The following is a 24,215-nucleotide window of genomic DNA, read 5'->3' as shown; positions in this document are numbered from 1 at the left end:
CTCGCCCCGACACGGGCGCGAACCAGGGACCCTCTGCACACATCAACAACAGTCACCCACGAAGCGTTGTTACCCATCGCTCCACAAAAGCCACGGCCCTTGCAGAGCAAGGGGCAACACTACATCTAGATTTCCGAGCAAGTGACGTAACTGATTGAAACGCTACTAGCGCGTACCCGCTAACTAGCTAGCCATTTCACATCCGTTACAGGAGCACTGCCAGAGCACTGCAAAATGACCTCCAGCAGGCCACAAATGTGCATGTGTCTGCTCAAACGGTCAGAAACAGACTCCATGAGGGTGGTATGAGGGCCCAACGTCCACAGGTGGGGGTTGTGCTTACAGCCCAACACCGTGCAGGACGTTTGGCATTTGCCAGAGAACACCAAGATTGGCAAATTCGCCACTGGCGCCCTGTGCTCTTCACAGATGAAAGCAGGTTCACACGCACGTGACAGACGTGACAGAGTCTGGAGACGCCGTGGAGAACGTTCTGCTGCCTGCAACATCCTCCAGCATGACCGGTTTGGCGGTGGGTCAGTCATGGTGTGGGGTGGCATTTCTTTGGGGGGCCGCACAGCCCTCCATGTGCTCGCCAGAGGTAGCCTGACTGCCATTAGGTACCGAGATGAGATCCTCAGACCCCTTGTGAGACCATATGCTGGTGCGGTTGGCCCTGGGTTCCTCCTAATGCAAGACAATGCTAGACCTCATGTGGCTGGAGTGTGTCAGCAGTTCCTGCAAGAGGAAGGCATTGATGCTATGGACTGGCCCGCCCGTTCCCCAGACCTGAATCCAATTGAGCACATCTGGGACATCATGTCTCGCTCCATCCACCAACAGACTGTCTAGGAGTTGGCGGATGCTTTAGTCCAGGTCTGGGAGGAGATCCCTCAGGAGACCATCCGCCACCTCATCAGGAGCATGCCCAGGCGTTGTAGGGAGGTCATACAGGCACGTGGAGGCCACACACACTACTGAGCCTCATTTTGACTTGTTTTAAGGACATTACATCAAAGTTGGATCAGCCTGTAGTGTGTTTTTCCACTTTAATTTTGAGTGTGACTCCAAATCCAGACCTCCATGGGTTGATAAATTTGATTTCCATTGATCATTTTTGTGTGATTTTGTTGTCAGCACATTCAACTATGTAAAGAAAAAAGTATTTAATAAGAATATTTCATTCATTCAGATCTAGGATGTGTTATTTTAGTGTTCCCTTTATTTTTTTGAGCAGTGTATTATCACTAAAATGTGATTGTATTGTAATACATTTCTACTAAAGGTATTGGGATATTTAGATCTACACCAATCCCCATTAGGTACAATGCAACACCATACACATCATGTTTGTTTCATAAAAGGGTAATGAACGAGTTATAACATGATATCAATCTTTTATTTGAGAAAACATCTAACCCAAATCATGGGAAAATAGGGTAAGGTCAAAGATAACGTTTCACCCATCAAAAACAGAAATAGGTAGGCTACTGCATTGCAGCATTGTTCTGATATCATTATTGTTACAAACTATTATTCAAACAATAAATTAATTCATGGTAACTTGTGATGTCTGTTCATAGAATGATTTATAAGACTTTATAATGGTCTTATTGTGAATTATGAAAGTCCAGCACACAAAAAAACTATTTTCTTTCACAAAAAGCAGTGGAGTAAGGTACTTTAGTAAAAATACTTTAAAGTAGTTTTTTGGGGTATCTGAACTTTACTATTTATATTTTTTACTACTTTTACTTTACTACATTCCTAAAGAAAATAATATACTTTTTACTCCATACATTTTCCCTGACACCCAAAAGTACTGGTTACATTTTGAATGCTTAGCAGGACAGAAATGGTCCAATTCACACACTTACAGTTGAAGTCGGAAGTTTACATACATTTAGGTTGGAGTCATTAAAACTCATTTTTCAACCACTCTACAAATTTCCTGTTAACAAACCATAGTTTTGGCAAGTCGGTTAGGACATCTACTTTGTGCATGACACAAGTAATTTTTCCAACAATTGTTTACAGACAGATTATTTCACTATATCATAATTCCAGTGGGTCAGAAGATTTCATACACTAAATTGACTGTGCCTTTAAACAGTTTGAACATTTTCAGAAAATTATGTCATGGCTTTAGAAGCTTCTGATAGGCTAATTGACTTCATTTGAGTCAATTGGAGGTGTACCTGTGGTTGTATTTCAAGGCCTACCTTCAAACGCAGTGCCTCTTTGCTTGACATCAAGGAAAAATCTAAAGAAGTCAGCCAAGACCTCAGAAAAAAAATTGTAGACCTCCACAAGTCTGGTTCATGCTTGGGAGCAATTTCCAAACACCTGAAGGTATCACGTTCATCTGTACAAACAACAGTACGCAAGTATAAACACCATGGGACCACGCAGCAGTCATACCGCTCAGGAAGGGGACATGTTCTGTCTCCTAGAGATGAACATACTTTGGTGCGAAAGGTGCAAATCAATCTTAGAACAACAACAAAGGACCTTATGAAGATGCTGGAGGAAACAGGTATCTATATCCACAGTAAAATGAGTCTTATATCGACATAACCTGAAAGGCCGCTCAGCAAGGAAGAAGTCACTGCTCCAAAACCGCCATAAAAAAGCCAGACTACGGTTTGCAACTGCACATGGGGAAAAATATTGTACTTTTTGGAGAAATGTCCTCTGGTCTGATGAAACAAAAATAGAACTGTTTGGCCATAATGACCATCATTATGTTTGGAGGAAAAAGGGGGATGCTTGCTAGCCGAAGAACACCATCCCAACTGTGAAGAATGGGGTGGCAGCATCATGTTGTGGGGGTGCTTTGCTGCAGGAGGGATTGGTGCACTTCACAAAATAGATGGCATCATGAGGCAGGAAAATTATGTGCATATATTGAAGCAACATCTCAAGACATCAGTCAGGTAGTTAAAGCTTGGTCGCAAATGAGTCTTCCAAATGGACAATGACCCCAAGCATACTTCCAAAGTTGTGGCAAAATGGCTTAAGGACAACAAAGTCAAGGTATTGGTGTGGCCATCACAAAGCCCTGACCTCAATCCTATAGAAAATGTGTGTGCAGAACTGAAAAAGCATGTGCGAGCAAGGAGGCCTACAAACCTGACTCAGTTACACCAGCTCTGTCAGGAGGAATGGGCCAAAATTCACCCAATTTATTGTGGGAAGCTTGTGGAAGGCTACCCGAAACATTTGACCCAAGTTAAACAATTTAATGGCAATGCTACCAAATACTAATTGAGTGTATGTAAACTTCTGACCCACTGGCAATGTGATGAAATAAATAAAACATTCTCTCTACTATTATTCTGACATTTCACATTCTTAAAATAATGTGGTGATCCTAACTGACCAAAGACTGGGAATTATTACTATGTCAGGAATTGTGAAAAACTGAGTTTAAATGTATTTGGCTAAGGTGTATGTAAACTTCCGACTTCAACTGTATCCCTGGTAATCCTGATTGGCGGACTCACTAAACAAACATGCTTTGTTTATAAATGCTGTCTGAGTGTTAGAGTGTGCCTCTGGTTATCCGTAAATAAAAATAAAATTATGCCATCTGGTTTGCTTTATATAAGGAATTAGATATTTTTTATACTTTTACTTTTGATACTTAAGTACATTGTAGCAAATACATTTACTTTTGTATATATACTTAAGTATATTTAAAACCAAATACTTTTATACTTTTACTCAAGTAGTATTTTACAGGGTGACTTTCACTTTTACTTGAGTCATTCTGTTAAGATATCTTTAATTTTAGAATTGGGTACTTTTCCCACCACTTACAAAAAGTATGTTGGCCACTGCTTAAACTTAATTAATGAAAAAAAAATCTCCCCTTTATCTTTGGTAATCGTATTGTGCTCAATTAACTTCAATACTTGGTAGAGAGTACTAGGCTAAACCTCTTTGAAGAGGAGAGAGAGAGAGAGAGAGAGAGAGAGTTGGAGGAGGGGGCTGCGCCTCTTGGCATCTCCCCCACCCATATCTCTTTACACGACTACCGAGTGCCAACCCGTCTAGAGTTATTCCAGGAATGTGTTGAACATGGCTGCCACGATGAAGGCACAGAAAACGGGACTGTTAGAACTTCGAGTTACCGTGGACCGTTGGATCCGTGTATTAGCCACACTTACGGAGGAGACTTTAACCGTGAGCCCCGGAGAGGTCGCCGAAGACATAGTTAAACCCAACCCAACTCCCGCCGGTGCCATTAACGGAGACCCAGGCAACCTCAGCTCCTCTCCGGTCCCAGAAACAATCACCAACGTTAAGCGCACGGTGCGAGTTACCAAGCAAGATGTGGGAGGACTTGGAATTAGTATTAAAGGTAGGTTCAATGTAGTGCGTAATCAAACGACACTGTAAAACATTTATTTGGTCCGTTTTTCAAGTTTAACAATGTAAGCTACTCGACACTTGCGTTGGACTTAAACATTGAAAGTACCAACATCCCTCACCGAAGACTTCAACTCTTCGAAGGTCAGTAATTGGGTTGAAGTTTTTCCATGGGTCTTTTCTCAATTGGATTTGTTCAACTCCCGCGTCCGCTTTCCTCAGTCCTCTCGACTCCTTTTGAAGGTAATCGAGGAGCGGTTGCGAGAGTGAACGTTGGGAGAAAATGCGCTTGTATGAAATGAGACTTGGTTGTCATCAGGCAAATTTCATTTACAGGGTGGAATCCCAAAATAAATGTGTAAAGTGATACAAAAATAAATAATAATACTTGTTGTGCAAGATATTTTATAGATAAAATGATAAGTAGCATATTGTTTTTAAACGTGTACATGCTTTTCTCCTCACACAAAACAAAAGCTGATTCAAATGAGGTGTGGCAGATTTAAAAACAATTCCAGGAAGAACTTGGGTAGGATACACATGACTATCATAGATGAAAGGTGTTTATCGAGGGGAGGACACTCTTCCATTCGCTTAATAATTGAGAAAAGGCCATTCTGTAGTGCACTAGACTAGGCTGTTTCATGCTGCAGTGCAGTAGACTAGGCTGTTTGTGATAGCCTAAGTTGTTCAACAGCGGAACCTTTTGAAAAAACATCTCAAACTGTTCTCACCAATAAAGCTATTGGAAGCTATTCCAGTAAACCGTGCAACCAACTCTATTTCTCTGAATGTTATTTTGACGACCCGATTCTCTCCCCTAAACATGTTATGATAGGGTGAATATAGCCCACCAAGAAAGTTTGTCAGGATGCATGGTAACTTCAAGAGAAAGGTAGCCTATCTGCCATGCTGCTGTGCAATAATGGCATATAGTAAACTCTTCGTATAGAAATACGAGCTGATGTTATACAAGCACCACTGTTAAATAGTTACATGATGTCCTGGGAGTGAAATGTTGCCTAATGTAGTCCCATGGGAACAAGGAGCCTGATGTCCATACAAAAAGCTGACATTTAAGATGATTTGGCACAGCTGCTACATCACAAAAGTACGGTCTGCATGTCTAATTGAATTAGGACATCTATTTATTAGGTGACCTGCTTTTCTTTTAATGATTGTGTTCACAAGTTATTACCAACATCAAAATGTCTCCACATACACTGAATGTACAAAACATTAGGAACGGCAGCTCTTTCCACGACATAGACTGACCAGGTGAATCCAGGTGAAAGCTATGATCACTTTTTGAGGTCACCTCTTAAATACACTTCAATCAGTGTAGATGAAGGGGAGGAGACAGGTTAAAGAAGGATTCTTAAGCCTTGAGACAATTGACATGTGGATTGTGTATGTGTGCCATTCAGAGGGTGAATGTGTAAGACAAAAGATTTAAGTCCAAGAACTGCAGCGGTACTGGGTTTTTTCCCGCTCAACAGTTTCCTGTGTGTTTCAAGAATGGTCCACCACCCAAAGGACATCCAGCCAACTTGACACAGCATGGGCCAGCATCCCTGCGGAACGGTTTTGACACCTTGTAGAGTTCGTAGCCCGACGAATTGAGGCTGTTCTGAGGGCAAAATGGGTGCAACTCAATATTAGGAAGGTGTTCCTAATGTTTTGTACTCAGTGTATCCCATGGTCTTTTTGGAGTATTCCACAGTCAACGTTATGGCTCAAACTTGTGATTAGGAAACAAATCATCTAACTGCTTCCTGCATGATCGCGATGGAAAAGCAGGTCAACAAACCCCTTTGAGACGCACCCTTTCAATCTAATGTAGCCTTGTGACTATGTATTGTACACTGTTGTAGTATGCACATGCAATCAGATAAGGTGATGGAACATGCTTGTAGGAAAAGTAAGACTTTTGAGGTCTCAAGCTGAAAATACTGTATTTCTAAGAATACATCCCTACTCCTGTTTGAGCTTAAGAAGGTGTGTGCTTGTTTGTTTGTTTGTGAAGAGCAGTAGCGGTGTGTGGGTAAAATCACTGGGGAAGCCAAGCCAGGGAAAAAAGCCATATTACAAGCTATGTGTTGTGATAACTGTGTTGTTTGCTCGATAACCTGTTAGTTCATATGCCTTGACGCCGTGATATATAGGCATAAGGCCGAGACAAAAGAAAACACAGTGGCGGAATAAATTCAACGACACTTTTGTTTCATCACAAAACCGGAGCGCAACCTCTGTCCGGTGAAGTCCACAAAGCATATTGCATGTAACAAACAGTTACATGATCTACAGCAAGGTCAGGCAAGGTAATGTTTCTGACCTTTTCGGACTAATAAATAACTATTGATTTAGGACCATGGAGAGTTACCGCAAGTCGCAAAGAAAACAGGAGCTGCCTGCACTAGTCCAAAACCATTTCAACTTCAACATTTCAACATAATCAAATCACCTATGCTTAGTCTAATACAGTGACAACTACAAGATACCAAAAATAATTTAGTCCAATCAACGTAAGCTAAATATGGCGCAGCTGTCCATGGTTCTGATTTCTGTGTGTGTGTTTTCGTGCATGCATTTGTGCAAGTAGAAAAACATGTTGACTCACCCTACTTGTAGAGAAATGCCAATGCCATCCTCCTCTCTTTCATGTTGACGAAACGGTCTATGACTCTGTCATACACTACACGCTTTTATTTTTTGTTGTCCTAGGCTACCTGGCTAAAATGCTTGCTCACTAGCCTAACTTCCTTTCATGGGAAACGTTGGCTAGTTAACATTAGCTACAGTTACAGCTGCAAGTCTCTTGGAGTATGTCGCTATAAGCTTGGCACATCTAACCACTGGGATTTTTGCCCATTCTTTGAGGCAAAACTGCTCCAGCTCCTTCAAGTTGGATGGGTTCCGCTGGTATACAGCAATCTTTAAGTCATACCACAGATTCTCAGTTGGATTGAGGTCTGGGCTTTGACTAGGCCATTCCAAGACATTTAAATGTTTCCCCTTAAACCACTTGAATGTTGCTTTAGCAGTACGCTTAGGGTCATTGTCCTGCTGGAAGGTGAACCTCCATCCCAGTCTCAAATCTCTGGAAGACTGAAACAGGTTTCCCTCAATAATTTCCATCCATCATTCCTTCAATTCTGACCAGTTTCCCAGTCCCTGCCGATGAAAAACACCCACACAGCAGGATGCTGCCACTACCATGCTTCACTGTGGGGATGGTGTTCTCGGAGTGATGAGAGGTGTTGGGTTTGCCCTAGATATAGTCTTTTCCTTGATGGCCAAAAAGCTAAATTTTAGTCTCATCTGACCAGAGTACCTTCTTCCATATGTTTGTGGAGTCTCCCACATGCCTTTTGGCTATTTTTTTCTTTAAGCAATGGCTTTTTTCTGCCCACTCATCCGTAAAGCCCAGCTCTGTGGAGTGTACGGCTTAAAGTGGTCCTATGGACAGATACTCCAATCTCCGCTGTGGAGCTTTGCAACTCCTATAGGGTTATCTTTGGTCTCTTTGTTGCATCTGATTAATGCCCTCCTTGCCTGGTGCGTGGCAGGTTTGTTGTGGTGCCATATTCTTTCCATTCTTTAATAATGGATTTAATGGTGCTCAGTGAGATGTTCAAAGTTTTGGTTATTTTTTTATAACCCAACACTGATCTGTACTTCTCCACAACTTTGTCCCTGACCTGTTTGGAGAGCTCCTTGGTCTTCATGGTGCTGCTTGCTTGGTGGTGCCCCTTGCTTAGTGGTGTTGCAGACTCTGAGGCCTTTCAGAACAGGTGTATATTTACTGAGATCATGTGACAGATCATGTGACACTTAAATAAAGTCCACCTGTGTGCAATCTAACTAATTATGTGACTTCTGAAGGTAATTGGTTGCACCAGATCTATTTAGGAGCTTCATAGCAAAGGTGTGAATACATATGCACGCACCACTTTTCCGTTTTACATTTTTTTAAACAAGTTATTTTTTTCATTTTACTTCACAAATTTGGACTATTTTGTGTATGTCCATTACATGAAATCCAAATAAAAATCGATTTAAATTACAGGTTGTAATGCAACAAAGTAGGAAAAACACCAAGGGGGTGAATACTTTTGCAAGGCACTGTACCTGTGCTCAGTTAAAACAGCAGCAAAGCTGGTTAGGAAAATTACTCAGTATAGCCAATGACAATAGTGCCAGTCAAAAGTTTGGACACACCTACTCATGTTTTTCTTTATTTTTATTTTTTTCGACATTGTAGAAAATAGTGAAGACATCAAAACTATGAAATAACATATGGAATCATGTAGTAACCAAAAAAGTGTTAAACAAATATATTTATATTTGAGATTCTTCAAAGTATCCACCCTTTGCCTTGATGACAGCTTTTCACACTCTTGGCATTCTCTCAACCAACTGCTTGAGGTAGTCACCTGGAATGCATTTCAATTAACAGGTGTGCCTTGTTAAAAGTACATTTGTGGAATTTCTTTCCTTAATGTGTTTGAGCCAATCAGTTGTGTTGTGACAAGGTAGGGGTGGTATACAGAAGATAGCCCTATTTGGTAAAAGACCAAGTCCATATTATGGCAAGAACAGTTCAAAGAGAAACGACAGTCCATCAATACTTTAAGACATGAAGGTCAGTAAATCCGGAAAGTGCAGTTGCAAAACCATCAAGAGCTATGATGAAGCTGGCTCTCATGAGGAACGCAACAGGAAAGGAAGACACAGAGTTACCTCTGCTGCAGAGGATCAGTTCATTAGAGTTAACTGCACCTCAGAAATTGCAGCCCAAATAAGTGCTTCACAGAGTTCAAGTAATAGACACATCTTAACATCAACTGTTCAGAGGAGACTGTGTCAATCAGGCCTTCATGGTCAAATTGCTGCAAAGAAACAACTACTAAAGAACACCAATAATAAGAGGAGAATTGCTTGGGCCAATAAATACGAGCAATGGACATTAGACCGAGGGAAATCTGTCCTTTGGTCTGATGAGTCCAAATTTGAGATTTTTGGTTCCAACCTCTGTGTCTTTGTGAGACGCAGAGTAGGTGAACGGGTGATCTCAGCATGTGTGGTTCCCACGTGAAGCATGGAGGAGGAGGTATAATGGTGTAGGGATGCTTTGCTGGTGACACTGTCTGTGATTTATTTAGAATTCAAGGCACACTTAACCAGCATGGCTACAACAGTATTCTGCAGCGATACGCCATCCCATCTGCGTTGCGCTTAGTGGGACTATCATTTGGTTTTCAACAGGACAATGACACTTTTTTTGGTTACTACATGATTCCATATGTGTTATTTCATAGTCATAGTTTTCATAGTTTTGAAACTTTTAACTGTCACTGTGTAAAACGCACCATCGTTAAACATCAATGGTTGTGTTTATCGTGGCTGTTGTAAATAATGCAATATAATAGAGAATAAAGGGGGGGGGGTGATATTTACTTCCTGGAAGGTCTGCATGTATACATAGACCATCTCATCGCTCTGGCAACCTGCCCAGGACAGTGGTCCATTTTGATAGACGGCCTGGACCTACTGCAATGCAAAATGCTTCACCGTTTGGCAGGAATGATGTGGCTGGTGTTGTATTAGTTTCAGCCCCCTTTTACAAAATGACTCCCCCTAATGACATAAACATTTAATGACATAAATATATTTTTTTGCGGCTTTGAACATCAATTGGAACTGTTTAAATAAGTGAAACCGACCACCAACCGGTGACTCCCCACTGTCTCGACAGAGTGGCGCTGCCACGTCAAGCCGAGAGAGAGCGAGCAAAAGGCAGGAGGCGGCCAGCTGACACCACAATGCGAACAGCTGACAAGGAGCTCCCAGAATGCAGTTGTCATTGGCCTGAGATGAAAGCTATTTGATGGCAGTGGAGCAGTCTGTCTGGGATGTTTATTTTCAGAAGCCTACCCTGGTTTGGTGGAGGGAGGCATGGAGTCGACCTTGCGTTTGGTCCAAAGTGCCGAAGTGCATTTAAGGCCGGATAGGCTTGAGGCCTAAAGTTTGTTTTGACACCATATACTGTACGATAGGTAGAAGTAGACCGGTGTGTAGAAATTAGTGCACAACTCAGATGTTCAGTTCATGCAACAAATCTTATGTTAAATAGTTAGTCAGTTTGAATAAGCATTGGTTGTATCCCTCAAGGGTAACAAAGCGAAACACAATTGGGGCCCTCCTTTTTCGTTCTCATAGACTAGACGTAAATGTAAATCCGAGACACTCAAATTAGTATTATATGTTACATTTGGTATGGTTACATAAGACCGATGTTTTGCCTTAAGCAAAACGAAAGTAGGGTGGTTGGTTTTGGGTGGATGGGCAGGTGTATAACGACAATGTCGAATCTCATAACGGACAACTTTAGCATTTTAGCTAATTAGCAACTTTTCAACTACTTACTACTTTTTAGCTACACTAAAGAACAAAAATATAAATGCAACATGTAAAGTGTTGGTCCAATGTTTCATGAGCTGAAATAAAAGATCCCAGAAATGTTCCATATGCACAAAACGCTTATTTCTCTCAAATTTTGTGCACAAATTTGTTTACATCCCTGTTAGTGAGCATTTCTTCCTTGCCAGTATAATCCATCCACCTGACAAGTATGACATATCAAGAAGCTGATTAAACAGCATGATCATTACACAGGTGCACCTTGTGCTGGGGACAGTACAAGGTCACTCAAAAATGTGCAGTTTTGTCACACAACACAACGCCACAGATGTCTTCAAGTGTTGAGGGTGCTTGCAATTGGCATGCTGACTGCAGGAATGTCCACCAGATCTGTTGCCAGCGAATTGAATGTTCATTTCTCTACCATAAGCCTCCTCCAATGTCGTTTTAGAGAATTTGGCAGTATGTACAACCGGCCTCACAACCGCAGACCACTTGTAAACATGCCGGCCCAGGACCTCCACATCCGGCTTCCTCACCTGCAGGATCATCTGAGACCAGCCACCCGGACAGCTGATGAAACTGTGGGTTTGCACAACCGAAGAATTTCTGCAAAAACTGTCAGAAGCTGGTCGTCCTCACCAGGGTCTTGACCTGACTGCAGTTCGGTGTTGTAACCGACTTCAGTGGGCAAATGCTCACCTTCGATGGCCACTGGCATGCTGGAGAAGTGTGGTTTTCACAGGTGGGTACTGGTTTCAACTGTACCGGGCAGATGGCAGACAGCGTGTATGGTGTCGTGTGGGCGAGCGGTTTGCTGATGTCCACGTTGTGAACAGAGTGCCGCATGGTGGCGGTGGGGTTGTGGTATGGGCATGTATAAGCTACGGACAATGAACAATGGCAATTTGAATGCATAGGGATACCGTGACGAGATCCTGAGTCCCATTGCCATTCATCTGCCGCCATCACCTTATGTTTCAGCATGATAATGCACGGCACAAAGATGGCACAAAGATATGTACACAATTGCAAGTAGCTGAAAATGTCCCAGTTCTTCCATGGCCTGCTTACTCACCAGACATGTGACCTATTTAGCATGTTTGGGATGCTCTGGATCGATGTGTACGACAGCGTATTCCAGTTCCCGCCAATGTCCAGCAACTTCGGACAGCTATTGAAAAGGAGTGGGACAACATTCCATAGGCCACAATCAACAGCCTGCTCAACTCTATGCAAATGAGATGTGTCGCGTGAGGCAAATAGTGGTCACACCAGATATTGACTGGTTTTCTGATCCACACCCCTACCTTTTTTTAAGGTATCTGTGACCAACAGATGCATATCTGTATTCCCAGTCATGTGAAATTCATAAGTTAGGGCATAATTCATTTATTTCAATTGACTGATTCCCTTATATGAACTGTAACTCAGAAAAATATTAGAATTTTTTGCATGTTGCATTTATATTTTTGTTCATTGCACTTTACAACTACTTATGATGTTAGCTAACTCTTCCCCTAACCCTAACCTTAACTATTTTACCTAACTCCTAAACATAACCCTAACCTTAACTCTAACCTTAACCCTTACCGCTAGCCTAGCTAATGTTAGCTAGCTAGCTGACATTAAACACCTAGCTAGAATTTGTTACATATCATACATTTTGCAAATTTGTAACATATTATACATTTTGCAAAATTAAAACTTATTTTGTGTTTTGCAAATTCGTAACATATAATACGAAGTCGCACAAAAACCATCAGGCGCTATGATGAAACTGGTTCTCATGAGGACCGCCACAGAAAAGGAAGACCCAGAGTTACCTCTGCTGCAGAGTATAAGTTCATTCGAGTTAACTGCACCTCAGAAATTGCAGCCCAAATAAATACTTCACAGAGTTCAAGTAACAGATACGTCTCAGCAGCAACTGTTCAGAGGAGACTGTGTGAATCAGGCCTTCATGGTCGAATTGCTGCAAGGAAACCACTACTAAAGGACACCAATAATAAGAAGAGGCCTGCTTGGGCCAAGAAACACGAGCAATGGATATTAGACCGGGGGAAATCTGTCCTGTGGTTCCCACCGGGAAGTATGGAGGAGTTGTGATGATGTGGGGGTGCTTCGCTGGTGACACTGTCTGTGATTTATTTAGAATTCATGGCACACTTAACCAGCATGGCTACCACAGCACTCTGCAGCAATACGCCATCCCATCTGGTTTGCGCTTAGTGGGACTATCATTTGTTTTTCAACAGGACAATGACCCAACACACCTCCAGGCTGTGTAAGGGCAATTTGACCAAGGAGAGTGATGGAGTGCTGCATCAGCTGACCTGGCCTCCACAATCACCCAACCTCAACCTAATTGAGATGATTTGGGATGAGTTGGACCGCGGAGTGAAGGAAAAGCAGCCAACACGTGCTCAGCATATGTGGGAACTCCTTCAAGACTGTTAGAAAAGCATTCCAGGTGAAGTTGGTTGAGAGAATGCCAAGAGTGTGCAAAGCTGTCATCAATGCAAAGGGTGACTACTTTGAAGAATCTAAAATATATTTTGATAAAAAAAAAATGGTTACTACATGATTCCATTTGTGTTATTTCATAGCTTTGATGTCTTCACTATTATTCTACAATGTATAAAAAAGTAAAAATAAAGAAAAACTGGAATGAGTGGGTGTGTCCAAACTTTTGACTGGTACTGTGTATACTGTATAAATATTTACAAAAAATATATAGGGGGATTGGAAATGATTCAGACAAAAAAATAATAAGAGAAGTGTGATTTCTTTTTTTCGAATTTCACATATTCAAGTTGATTGGCTTAAATGTAGTTTATGACATATAGCCCAATATTGCATATTGTCTATGATTTGTTCATGATCTAATCTAAAAGTCTATTTGGAGTTTGTTCCTTGGTGATTTCGATTTGGTGATGTTACAGTCTGGGATTACATTATCTGGTAGTTCTATTTTTATCAATTGAATCACTGAGGATTTTTTCTGCTCTCGCCTCCCACACAATTCACCAGGCGTCAGAATCTCAATTTGGTGGCCATAATTTCTGCATCTCAATCACTGATCAAACAACCATCAAATGTCACACTGGCGTGCAACGCTAGCCCCACTCAGAAAAGGCATAGATCATGTTGACAGCGGAGGGAGTCGCAGTCTGTGGCGATGCCACTGTGATTGAGATGCATGGGTGTGTCAGCCCCGGCATCTTTTATTGAGGGCACCTGGCTCTAGTCTCTGAAGACGATGCATGAATGAAATCCGTAGAATCGCCCGTGGGAGCCAACCTTTGAAATATATATTCGGAGTTAATTTGATTTAATCCTCTTTCGGAACATTTCTCAGCCACCCCAAGGCCGAGACCCAACTGGCACTTGACATTATTGACAATATTTCCCACGAAGGGCCCTCTGGAATGGGTAGATTCATCAGCCTATGAACTGACCTTCATTATCCTGTTAGAGAGAAGGGACTGCAGCCGGGCAAAGTGGATGACTGGTGTCCTCGTATTCTCTACAACTGCAGTCTAAATGTGAAACCAGTCCCTTGCTCAGCTTTTCAAATTAAACCGTTGAGCACTGTCGCGAGTGATGCAGTCTTATGTACTTACTTATGTACTATGAACTCTGTTCTGTCAGTCAATCTAGTCAGTCTCAAGAGTACCTACACCCATGGAGCTAAACTTTCCTTGTGCATTGCTACGTTCCTTTCTCTTAAACAACTTTCAACAAACTTTCTAAGATTCCCAAGATACACCTCAAATGTTAGTCACTAGTATCAGATCCACTGGGCAAAAACTGGTTGAATCAACATTGTTTCCACGCCATTTCAACCCAATGAATCAATTTTTGAATACATTTTTTTCAAAAAGTTTTAACCTAAATCCAATGACATGGTGAAATGTTTTGTTAATTTCACGTTGAATTCACATTAGTTGACAACTAAACCAAATGTTAATGTGCCCAGTGGGGAGGGACTTACTTTAAGCCCTAGGATAAAGAGTATGTATTCTAATCCTGTAGACCACAATATTTTATATTCATGCACAATCTAAGCCCGGTAACCATCTGGTTTTGTAGTTTGTACGTGAAGCGTACTGTGTCTCATTGATATGAACCGAGCCAATGCCATGTGCTCTACTTTATATATTTTTTTAGATTGAACCTTTATTTAACTTGGCAAGTCAGTTAAGAACACATTCTTATCTTACAATGACGGCCTACTTTACAGGTGGAAAAGAGAACAAAATGCCCATTCTCATCTCGAAGATCTTCAAGGGGTTGGCGGCTGACCAGACGGAGGCCCTGTACGTGGGTGACGCCATCCTGTCGGTCAACGGCGCCGACCTCCGGGACGCCACACACGACGAGGCCGTGCAGGCCCTGAAAAAGACGGGCAAAGAAGTCATCCTAGAGGGTAAGCAACACCAGGATATTAAGGCATGGCCGGTGTTCCAGGAATTGTTCTAGCGTGACCAGGTCAATTATCGACACTGGTGTAGAGGTTCAAGCCCCGAATTGCATGGTGTGTACTGCTTTGGTTCTCTTATAGCCATGAGGTAGATTCCTTCTCCTTCAGTGAATTAGAAGCAAGATGAATTGTGAGTGAGTGAACAGTAAGTAGCGACCAACTGCCAAGAAATAGAAAGGTCTCACCTAGAGGAAAAGCCTCTAAGAACACTGAGATAGAGCGGTCCGTAGTTTTATTTTGGGGGCCGTAGAGAGTGGATTTCTGTAATGTTTAGTTAGGCTGTAAACCACCAACCTCTCCAGTCCAGTCTAGATCGCCCACTGAGACATACAGTATACAGTGGGTGGATAAACCAGTTTATTGATGTGAGGGAGACAGACCGTCAGAGGAAATGTTTCAGACCCTACGGCTAAGTCCCACAACGCTACAGTGCTCTACAGCCCGGCAGTCAAGCAGATGAAATCACTCTAGATCCCTCTGCCCTGTCAACACTAGAGCAGAAAAGCATTGATGTCAGACAGCTCATCCACCAGGCCTGTGATCATTAATGTCAGAAATCATTTCATAGGTTACTCACCCTGAGGAACAGACGTGGCAGCAAATGAGTCGAGAGGTTTCGGGACTTTGCAGTGGGGGAGGTTATTGAGAGGCTTTTGTCGTGTCTGGAATTGCACCTGCAGCGCCTGCATTATCCACCAGTTTGTAAACAACAGCGCTAAACTGTAGGTAGTTCTGTTGAATTGTAGCGTTCACAACAGAGAAGCTGTTTGATGTCATGGCGATGTGGCATTTTATTAGCGCGGCACCTTTGATAACAGTCTGACTTCTATGACTTGGAAAAGAAAGAGAAGTACTCGTACGCTGCCTCTGTGCTCCTCTTAACCACGAACTTCCATAGCTTTCCATCGAGTTCAATCAGATCATCTTGTTCGTGAAAGCCCCTCCATATGGCATCTTTGGGAACATTTTTATTGTCGGGAGTATTTAAGTCACTTCACTAAATAGAGTGCTGAACTAAATACAAAGACATCACTTCCACACATTTAGCTCAAACACCTCATGATGAGCCGTTATAATTCCACTTGAGCATTTGACCACAGCGTGACTGTTTTATTAGAACGAATTACGTCTAGAATTGGTATTAGATTCAAAAACAGGCATATGTGTTGTTTACCTGTTATGCCTAATGAATGCTTTTAATGGCGCTCGTGTCAAACTTAAGCTACAATGGACATTTGATTTGTATCATTTGCAACAGATATCCCTATTTCAAGCCTGTGGTGTTCTACTGTCGATTATTGTACCACCGAGTTCGTGATGATAATGTGATGATCATGTAGCCTAAGACAAATGGCATAATGGGCAAACATTACTACATTACATTACTCACAGATATGTGAGGAGTGTAGAGGTTTCAGCGGAGAGTAGAAAGGCTCTTCGGTGTATTCCCGTCATTCCTCCGTCAACGTGGAAATGGAAGAACCAATCCAACTCGGTGACATAAACACCTGAGAAGGTCAGATACAGATAACAGCAAAGCATCACAGATAAAATCAGTAAGCCGCAGCTGGCTTTCATTTCCTATCTGAGTTAACAGGGTGTGTGAGAGAGAGAGGGAGGAGGGGGGGGCTCCCTTGATGTGGGCATACTTTGTGTCCACACCCTATTATCACTATAGGCACACACCTGCAATATATCCAATATAATATAATATAATACAATATATTCTTACTACTATATAACATAGGCTACTTTATTGAGACTGCATTCATTGCTGCCAATAGCCAGCCAGGCACCGTTCCCACACAGTGAGAGTGAACCAGGGGGAGAGAGGGGAACAGTGGAAGCTGCTGAGGGAAGGACGGCTCATAATAATGGCTGGAATGGAGCAAATGGAATGGCATAGAAACCATGTGTGTGATACCATTCATTCAGCTCCAGCCATCACCACGAGCCCGAACTTCCCAATTAAGGTGCCACCAACGTCCTGTGGAGAGGAAGGATGGAAGCATGCTCCACATGGCAACCAGGCCCGACTGGGTGTCACAGGGGGTGGCTGGGTGGCAGTGAGGTGACACCGTGACATGGATAGGAGATAGAGACAAAGTGTGTCTGTGTGTGTACACACAGCTTACATACACAGGTTTGTGCAGTTTTTAGTGTGTCTTCGTGGGAGGTTGGGTGGGCAAGATTGCTGATGGTGCACCATGTGCTGTGGCGTGGGGCAGAATGCGAGGCTTCTAGGGTAAGGTGGCGGACAGGGAAGAGCTCTCCCTTAACCCCACCAGACCAGTACGCTTCAGCTCCATAGGTGGTACCTACATAGCCCACGGTGTGAAAAGGTTTTGGACTGTGTCCCAAAAGACCCGCTACTACCTACTTAGTGCACTACATAGGGAATAGGGTGCCATTTGGGACGTGGCCTTGGTTACTGCTAATGAGATAATAAACATAGCCTACCGGTACATGTATTCAGTAGAGACCAACGGATGGGGAAGTAGCGAGAAAGTGTGAGAAAGTTTGGCAATCGCAGCACTGTTCCTCAACTACTATAACCATGTGTGTGATACCAATGCAGCCGTTTTTTAATCTCAATATCAAATCATTTCTGGGTAGCAATTAAGTACCATACTGGGTTTTTTTTATGGTCAAAAATAAATAAAAATAGCTTCCGAGCAAAGATAGATTCCTAGGACTGTCTGGGAGTGATCTGAGTGGGGAGGGGATAACCGAAAACTAGCTGTTATTGGCATTGAGGTTTGGAACTCATTTTCTTATTGATCTGTTAACTAATTTACCACTTGGCGATGTCACCAGGCAAGCCAAAACTCCATCCCACCAAAACAAGCTGAAATTTCAGGCGGTCTTTTCAAACAAATCTTACACTAAAGGGGTATTATCATAATTTTCATAATTTCAGGGAAAAAAAGTTTTTTACTGCGCTGGGCCTTTGTCAGGCTAACTTTCAGTTGAATTTTACTGGACCAGTCTCTGGCAATGGCAGTAAATCCGTGGGTGAAATGTGCTGGTGCCCACTGCCAAGCCATTTAACGAGGCACACTGGTCACGACTGACAGAGCGGCCCAGCCTGCCTTCACACATAGCTAATGGGGCTCTGAGGACAGTGTAGACCAGGCTGTAAAATGTTGACCATTGAAGCATTACACTGACAAGGCAATGACAAATAACTCTGGAGCTATTACAACCACAACCCTGCTCTCCTCGAACTAATCGGGCACTTGAAAAGTCCCTCTGTGTTCCTCTTTATTTGAGTGTGTGTGTGTAAGAGAGAGAGAGTGTGTGTGTGCAAGTATGTGCCTCTGAGTAGTTTACAAAAATGTGTGTGTGCATGTGTGCCTTATGAGTAGTTTAGTGTGTATGTGTGTTCATGCCAAAAATGTGTGTGTGTTTCTCAGTCCACATGACAATGATGCTAATATGGCCTAGCCAAGTGTGTTTTGTCCAACAAATAAGGCTGAGGGGTCAAGCATCTCTGTGACATACACAGCTTCCCACAGTGCCAAATTCCCCCCTGGTCCTCCATGTTCTTCTCAGAGTTCTTCAACTGCAGCCACAGCCAAACTCCCTCACTGAAGCAACAGGTGATGGCGAGCAACTATGTCCACCCCTCCCTCCCCTTCCCTGCATATCCCAATCCCTGAAGGCTGGGAAACCGGGAAGCACTATAGGATCTGTGGTAATTCCTCTCATCCCGACGTTCCTGTTATTTCCAAAGGCCGAAGTGAGAAAAGCCAGAACTCCCCAGGGCTTATGACACATGGGCAGTGCTGCAGACTTTACATTGATCTTTTTTTCGACATTTCTCGCCTGTTATATTTCCCTAAAGTAATTGAGCCTCCGCATCTTGGCACACGCAGCTGTCCTACCTATTTTTCTTCCTTTTGAGGTTGCCAGTAAGGCAACGCAATTTGATTAATTGGCAGTTGGGTGCCAGTTTTGTGCCCACGCAGCCTTGTGTGAGGTAACAGCCGGAGCTAACCTGACCCTAGCTCTCGTGCGGCAGGGCTAGCCTCTGCTAACATGTAATCAACTTAGCAAGGCTTGTAGCTTTACTGTAAGCTTAGTGACTGGCTGGTTCTAACTTCTTACCAACAGCAAGAATACATAAACATGAATTTGGTTGAGAGTTGCTAACTTCCTCTTCAGAATGGTTTTCTAAAGGGTTAAAAATATAAAATGTTTACAGGGAATTGTTAAGCTCCCTGCTAAGCAACGCCACACGGATCACTACAGGCTGACAAACATAGGTTGTTTTGTCAGAGGTTTTCTGGTTAATTAGCCTGTCAATCAAAATAAATTGGCTGGTGAAACTCGATGACACTATCTCAGTGGTCCACATCAAAGCAACCAAGGATGGTGCCAACAAAATGGCTGATGAGCCAGTTACGGTATTACCCCCCCACAAATTAATTGGAGCTAACCGCTAACCTTTGAAGGACCACCATGCTTTGTTCCCTGAACTAGTCCTCTCCTCTGGCATTGTAGTGCCCAAGGTGTTGATACATGATATCGCCAGAGGTGAAATGTCCAGCTGTCTTTCAACTCCATACACAGAAAGCGACTAATGACCACACAGAGGCGCTTTTATAGAAGGCTCTGTTTGATTCAAACTTTTACTTTACTTAGGTCAGTGGACGAAGTCAGTTGTCCTATCTGGCCTGCTACACTAGACGTGTAATTTTTGCAGTCCGTGAGATAACCCTATTCATTTCTTGCGCTGCTCTGGTTCCATTTTCAACATTTCTACACGCAGCTCAGGCTCGAGAGCCCTTGATAAAGTGGCTCAAGCACTGCTCTTGCTGGCCAAAAGATTTACCCTTCCAGTGTAACAGTTACGCTTCCAGTGTAGCAGGTAAAAAACCTACTGTTTTCCCATGGCCCAGCCTAGCTCCCAAGTAATAAGAAGAAAGAGAGCTTTTGTGGATGGGGCAGAGTCCTGCATGTGTTTGAGTCTTGATTCGATTAATAATAATCGGAATAATAGCCTGTTATTTAGCTATGCATAATATGTGTATGGTTGTGAAGAGAACCAAGTCATGCAGACTTTTAAATAACTATCACGTTTCAGGTAAGACCCAGATGCAGACAGTGTCGAAGTAACCAAAATGTATTACTAGTACAGGGGTAGGGAAAATGACAGGTCAAGGGGAGGCAGAGGTCAGTAATCCAGATAGGGTGCAAAAGGTCCAGAATGGCAGGCAGTCTCAGGGTCAGAGCAGGCAGGGGTCAATAATCCAGTGTGGTGTGGCAAGGTACAGAACGACAGGCAGGCTCAGGGCAGAATGGTCAAAACCGGGCAGAACTAGAACAGAGAAACGCAAGGGGAAAACCGCTGGTAGGTTTCACGAAACAAAACGAACTGGCAACAGACAAACAGAGAACACAGGTATTTAGCACAAGTCTCCAGTCATCTCTTGATATCGAAGTAAGTCGCCCCACGTGACTTACTTTGCTATAAAGTGATAAAGACTGTTCTTTTGCCACCTTTTAGTCAGATCTTTGGTTGGTTGCTTGTTAGGTGAGGGTCAATGACATTTAGTGCATTCAGGAAATCCATTGAAATTATGTTAATTAATTTGGAATTCTGTAAGACTTGGGCAACACAGCTTTGCCTTTAGAGTATACATCAGAATTGTATTTTGTGGTGTAGTCATGACAACCACACGGCCAGGAGTTGGCTAAAGTAGAATGAAACAGGGCCAGATTTACTAAGTGTTTGCACCACATAATTTATTTCTGCAATAAAACACCAAAAACAAAGCTAAAACATGATACTGTTTTCTTTCTCCTAACCTTCACTTAACTTTTTGGTCTGTCCTCAATGATTAATCATTTTTTAGAAAAAACAGGTGCAAAGAGGTAAAGTAATTGGTAAGAAGATAATTAGCATGAGTACATTGACTACTTCTACTAGTGGTGTGCCACTGACAACAACAACTAGCTCCAAAACCTTATTGGGGTTGGGATCCTCGGGTCTCTACAGTATGTGTTTACATGGTCGGACCACCGGCCTGGGGAAAGATTTGCACGTCCTGTTCCCAAAGACGTTCTGGACTGAGTGCACATTTTGGTCAGGCTCATATGTGGATTAGTACCACAAAAGAAAATGGTTCAATTAAATTACAACTCACCTTGACCATTTTTCTTCCATAGCGTGAAGTTTGCTTTTGGGGGCCGGGGGCCCCCTGAACCCCCACACCCCCTCCAAGCAGGCAAACCCCTTAAGGACCAGTGCCCCCACCCTACCCCCTCACAGAGGCCTAGTTCTTCACAATAACTCCTTAACTCATGCTGGCTGAGTTTGTGTATGGAGAGATGTGTGCCATGAGTTAAAATCACTGATGCCTGTGCCTTCATGTCATCACAACAGCCCCTTCTAACAAATTGGTCAAAAGTCTATTGTGTCTATTAGTATGTCTTATTATGTTGACCCATAGACATATCAATGTGTCATTCCATCAGTAGAGTCCCTTTATGTCCTTCAGACATTATGAGTGTACATTTTGATAAAACACTAACAGTTGGATCACATACATCCAGGGGCACAACTTTAACTGGGTACTGGGGGACATGACCCCCCCCCCCACATTCTGAAATTGCTTTTTGTCCCCCCCCCAATTTTATTGTGGCGCTGTGATACAAAAAGTGCCGTCGGTGTGCTTTAGGACCACGAGGCCGCTTCAGAGCAGTCGGTTAAGCTGTTTGGCTGTTTCAGATAGCTGGATTTAGGACCAGGCGGACGCCACAGAGCATTCAGACAGGCTGTGTGAAGGCAAAGCTTCTGAAAGGCTGCCTTATAGGACTGGCACAGGAGAATTGAACAGAGGCAGCTGCTGTCTGTGTGTGTTTAGCTTTTTCTCCGAGTTGTAAAAGCAAGCAGAGCAGAAACTGGCTACTCTTTATTTGACTTTATTTGGCTGCCAAGGTAACTGCTGTTTGACTTAACAGAAAAAAAGCATTTATTCCCAGTGCTGAGCTAGTAGTGTAACTAACATGTAACATTAGCTAATCTTTCATCCCCTCTCGACTGAAGTTCTGTAGCTACCACAGCCAGCTCTATCCTCTAGCTATCTGTCAAGTAGAAGTATCAAACAGCTATTGTGTGTATAGAAATGTTTTGTAGCCTTTGTTTTGTCCCGTTTCAACAGAAGTAAATAAACTTGGCTAGTTTTCGCCAGCTGATGTACCATTAGAGCTAGCCAAAAGTTGGCTAACGTTATTTTTAAGTTATTATTTTCAAAATAAAACATTGAAAATTTATAGTCAAAGCATAGTGTAAAAGCAGGTGAGCTGGTTCTACTCTTTTTCTACCATTTTCTAGTGTTTTGTGGTGGAAAACTGAGCACGTCGAGCATAACATATCAACCTTGTTTCCCATAGATAGATAGGCTAAAAATGTTTTAACATGTTCAAAGCTTCCATTCCCCCTGTCACAAGAGCAGTAAAGACTGATTTAAGATGAAATCGTGAACCCTGATACTGTCAACCTTGTCACTTTTATGGTGACTTTTATAGTAATTTTTCTTAATTTAACCTCTTGAAATGGGATTTTTTTTTGTTGTTGTTATGAAGTTGAACATGTGCTCTTTATGACAGATAAATTATAAAAAGTTATTTGTCACAAAGTTACACTACCCAAAAGGCACTCTATTAGTGGAATGACAAATATTATGAGATACACTGAGTGTACAAAACATTAAGAATATCTTGCTAATATTGAGGCCTGGTGGACCATTCTTGATACGCACAGAAACTGTTGAGCGTGAACCTAGCAGCGTTGCAATTCTTGCGCCTGTCTCAAGGCTTAAACAGCTTTCTTTAACCTGTCTACTCCCCTTCACCTACAGTGATTTGAAGTGGATTTAACAAGTGACATCAATAAAGGATCATAGCTTTCACCTGGATTCACCTGGTCAGTCTATGTCATTGAAAGAGCAGGTGTTCATAATGTTTTGTAGACTCAGTGCATATACAGGTAGCTGCCAAAATAAAGGAAACACCAACATAAAGCGTCTTAATAGGGAGCTGGGCCACCACGAGCCAGAACAGCTTAAATGCTCCTTGGCATAGGTTCTACTAGTGCCTGGAACTATTGGAGGGATGCGACACTAATTTACGCCAGTGATTGAAAGTCCATAATTTGGCGTTTTGTTGATAGAGACGGAAAACACTGTCTTAGGCACTGCTCCAGAATCTCCCATAAGTGTTCAATTGGGCTGAGATCTGGTGACTGAGACGGCCATGGCATGTGGTTTATATCGTTTTCATGCTCATTAAACCATTCAGTGACCACTCATGCCCTGTGGATGGGGGCATAGCCATGGTAGCGAAAATAATGTCCAGCATTTTTATACATGACCCTAAGGATGATGGGATGTTAATTGCTTAGGAATTGCTCAGGAACCACACCTGTGTGGAAGCACCTGCTTTCAATATACTTTGTATCCCTCATTTGGCAGTTAGAGCGTTGGGCCAATAACGGAAAGGTTGCTGGTTCGAATACCCCTGCCGACAAGGTGAAAAGTCTGTCGATGGGCCCTTGAAAAAAAAATATATATATATTTGTCACATACACATGGTTAGCAGATGTTAATGCGAGTGTAGCGAAATGCTTGTGCTTCTAGTTCCGACAATGCAGTAATAACCAACAAGTAATCTAACCTAACAATCCCACAACTACTACCTTATACACACAAGTGTAAAGGGATAAAGAATATGTACATAAAGATATATGAATGAGTGATGGTACAGAACGGCATAGGCAAGATGCAGTAGATGGTATAGAGTACAGTATATACATATGAGATGAGTAATGTAGGGTATGTAAACATAAAGTGGCATAGTTTAAAGTGGCTAGTGATACATGTATTACATAAAGATGGCAAGATGCAGTAGATGATATAGAGTACAG

At 42.5% G+C, this 24,215-nt stretch overlaps 1 protein-coding gene across 1 annotated transcript in view; it reads left to right on the top strand.

Annotated features, from left to right (window-relative positions):
- The first annotated feature begins 4,083 nt into the window (after positions 1–4,083).
- Positions 4,084–24,215, top strand: part of LOC120026486 (alpha-1-syntrophin-like) — a 63,264-nt gene continuing 43,132 nt past the window's right edge. The window contains exons 1-2 of the mRNA XM_038971368.1: positions 4,084–4,366; positions 15,044–15,229. Coding sequence (XP_038827296.1) covers positions 4,084–4,366; positions 15,044–15,229 — 469 coding nt within the window. The remainder of the gene's footprint in view (positions 4,367–15,043; positions 15,230–24,215) is intronic.

The sequence above is a fragment of the Salvelinus namaycush genome, chromosome 2 (assembly GCF_016432855.1).
Source record: "Salvelinus namaycush isolate Seneca chromosome 2, SaNama_1.0, whole genome shotgun sequence".
Taxonomy (NCBI): Eukaryota; Metazoa; Chordata; class Actinopteri; order Salmoniformes; family Salmonidae; genus Salvelinus; species Salvelinus namaycush.
This window is presented reverse-complemented; position numbering and strand designations above follow the sequence as displayed.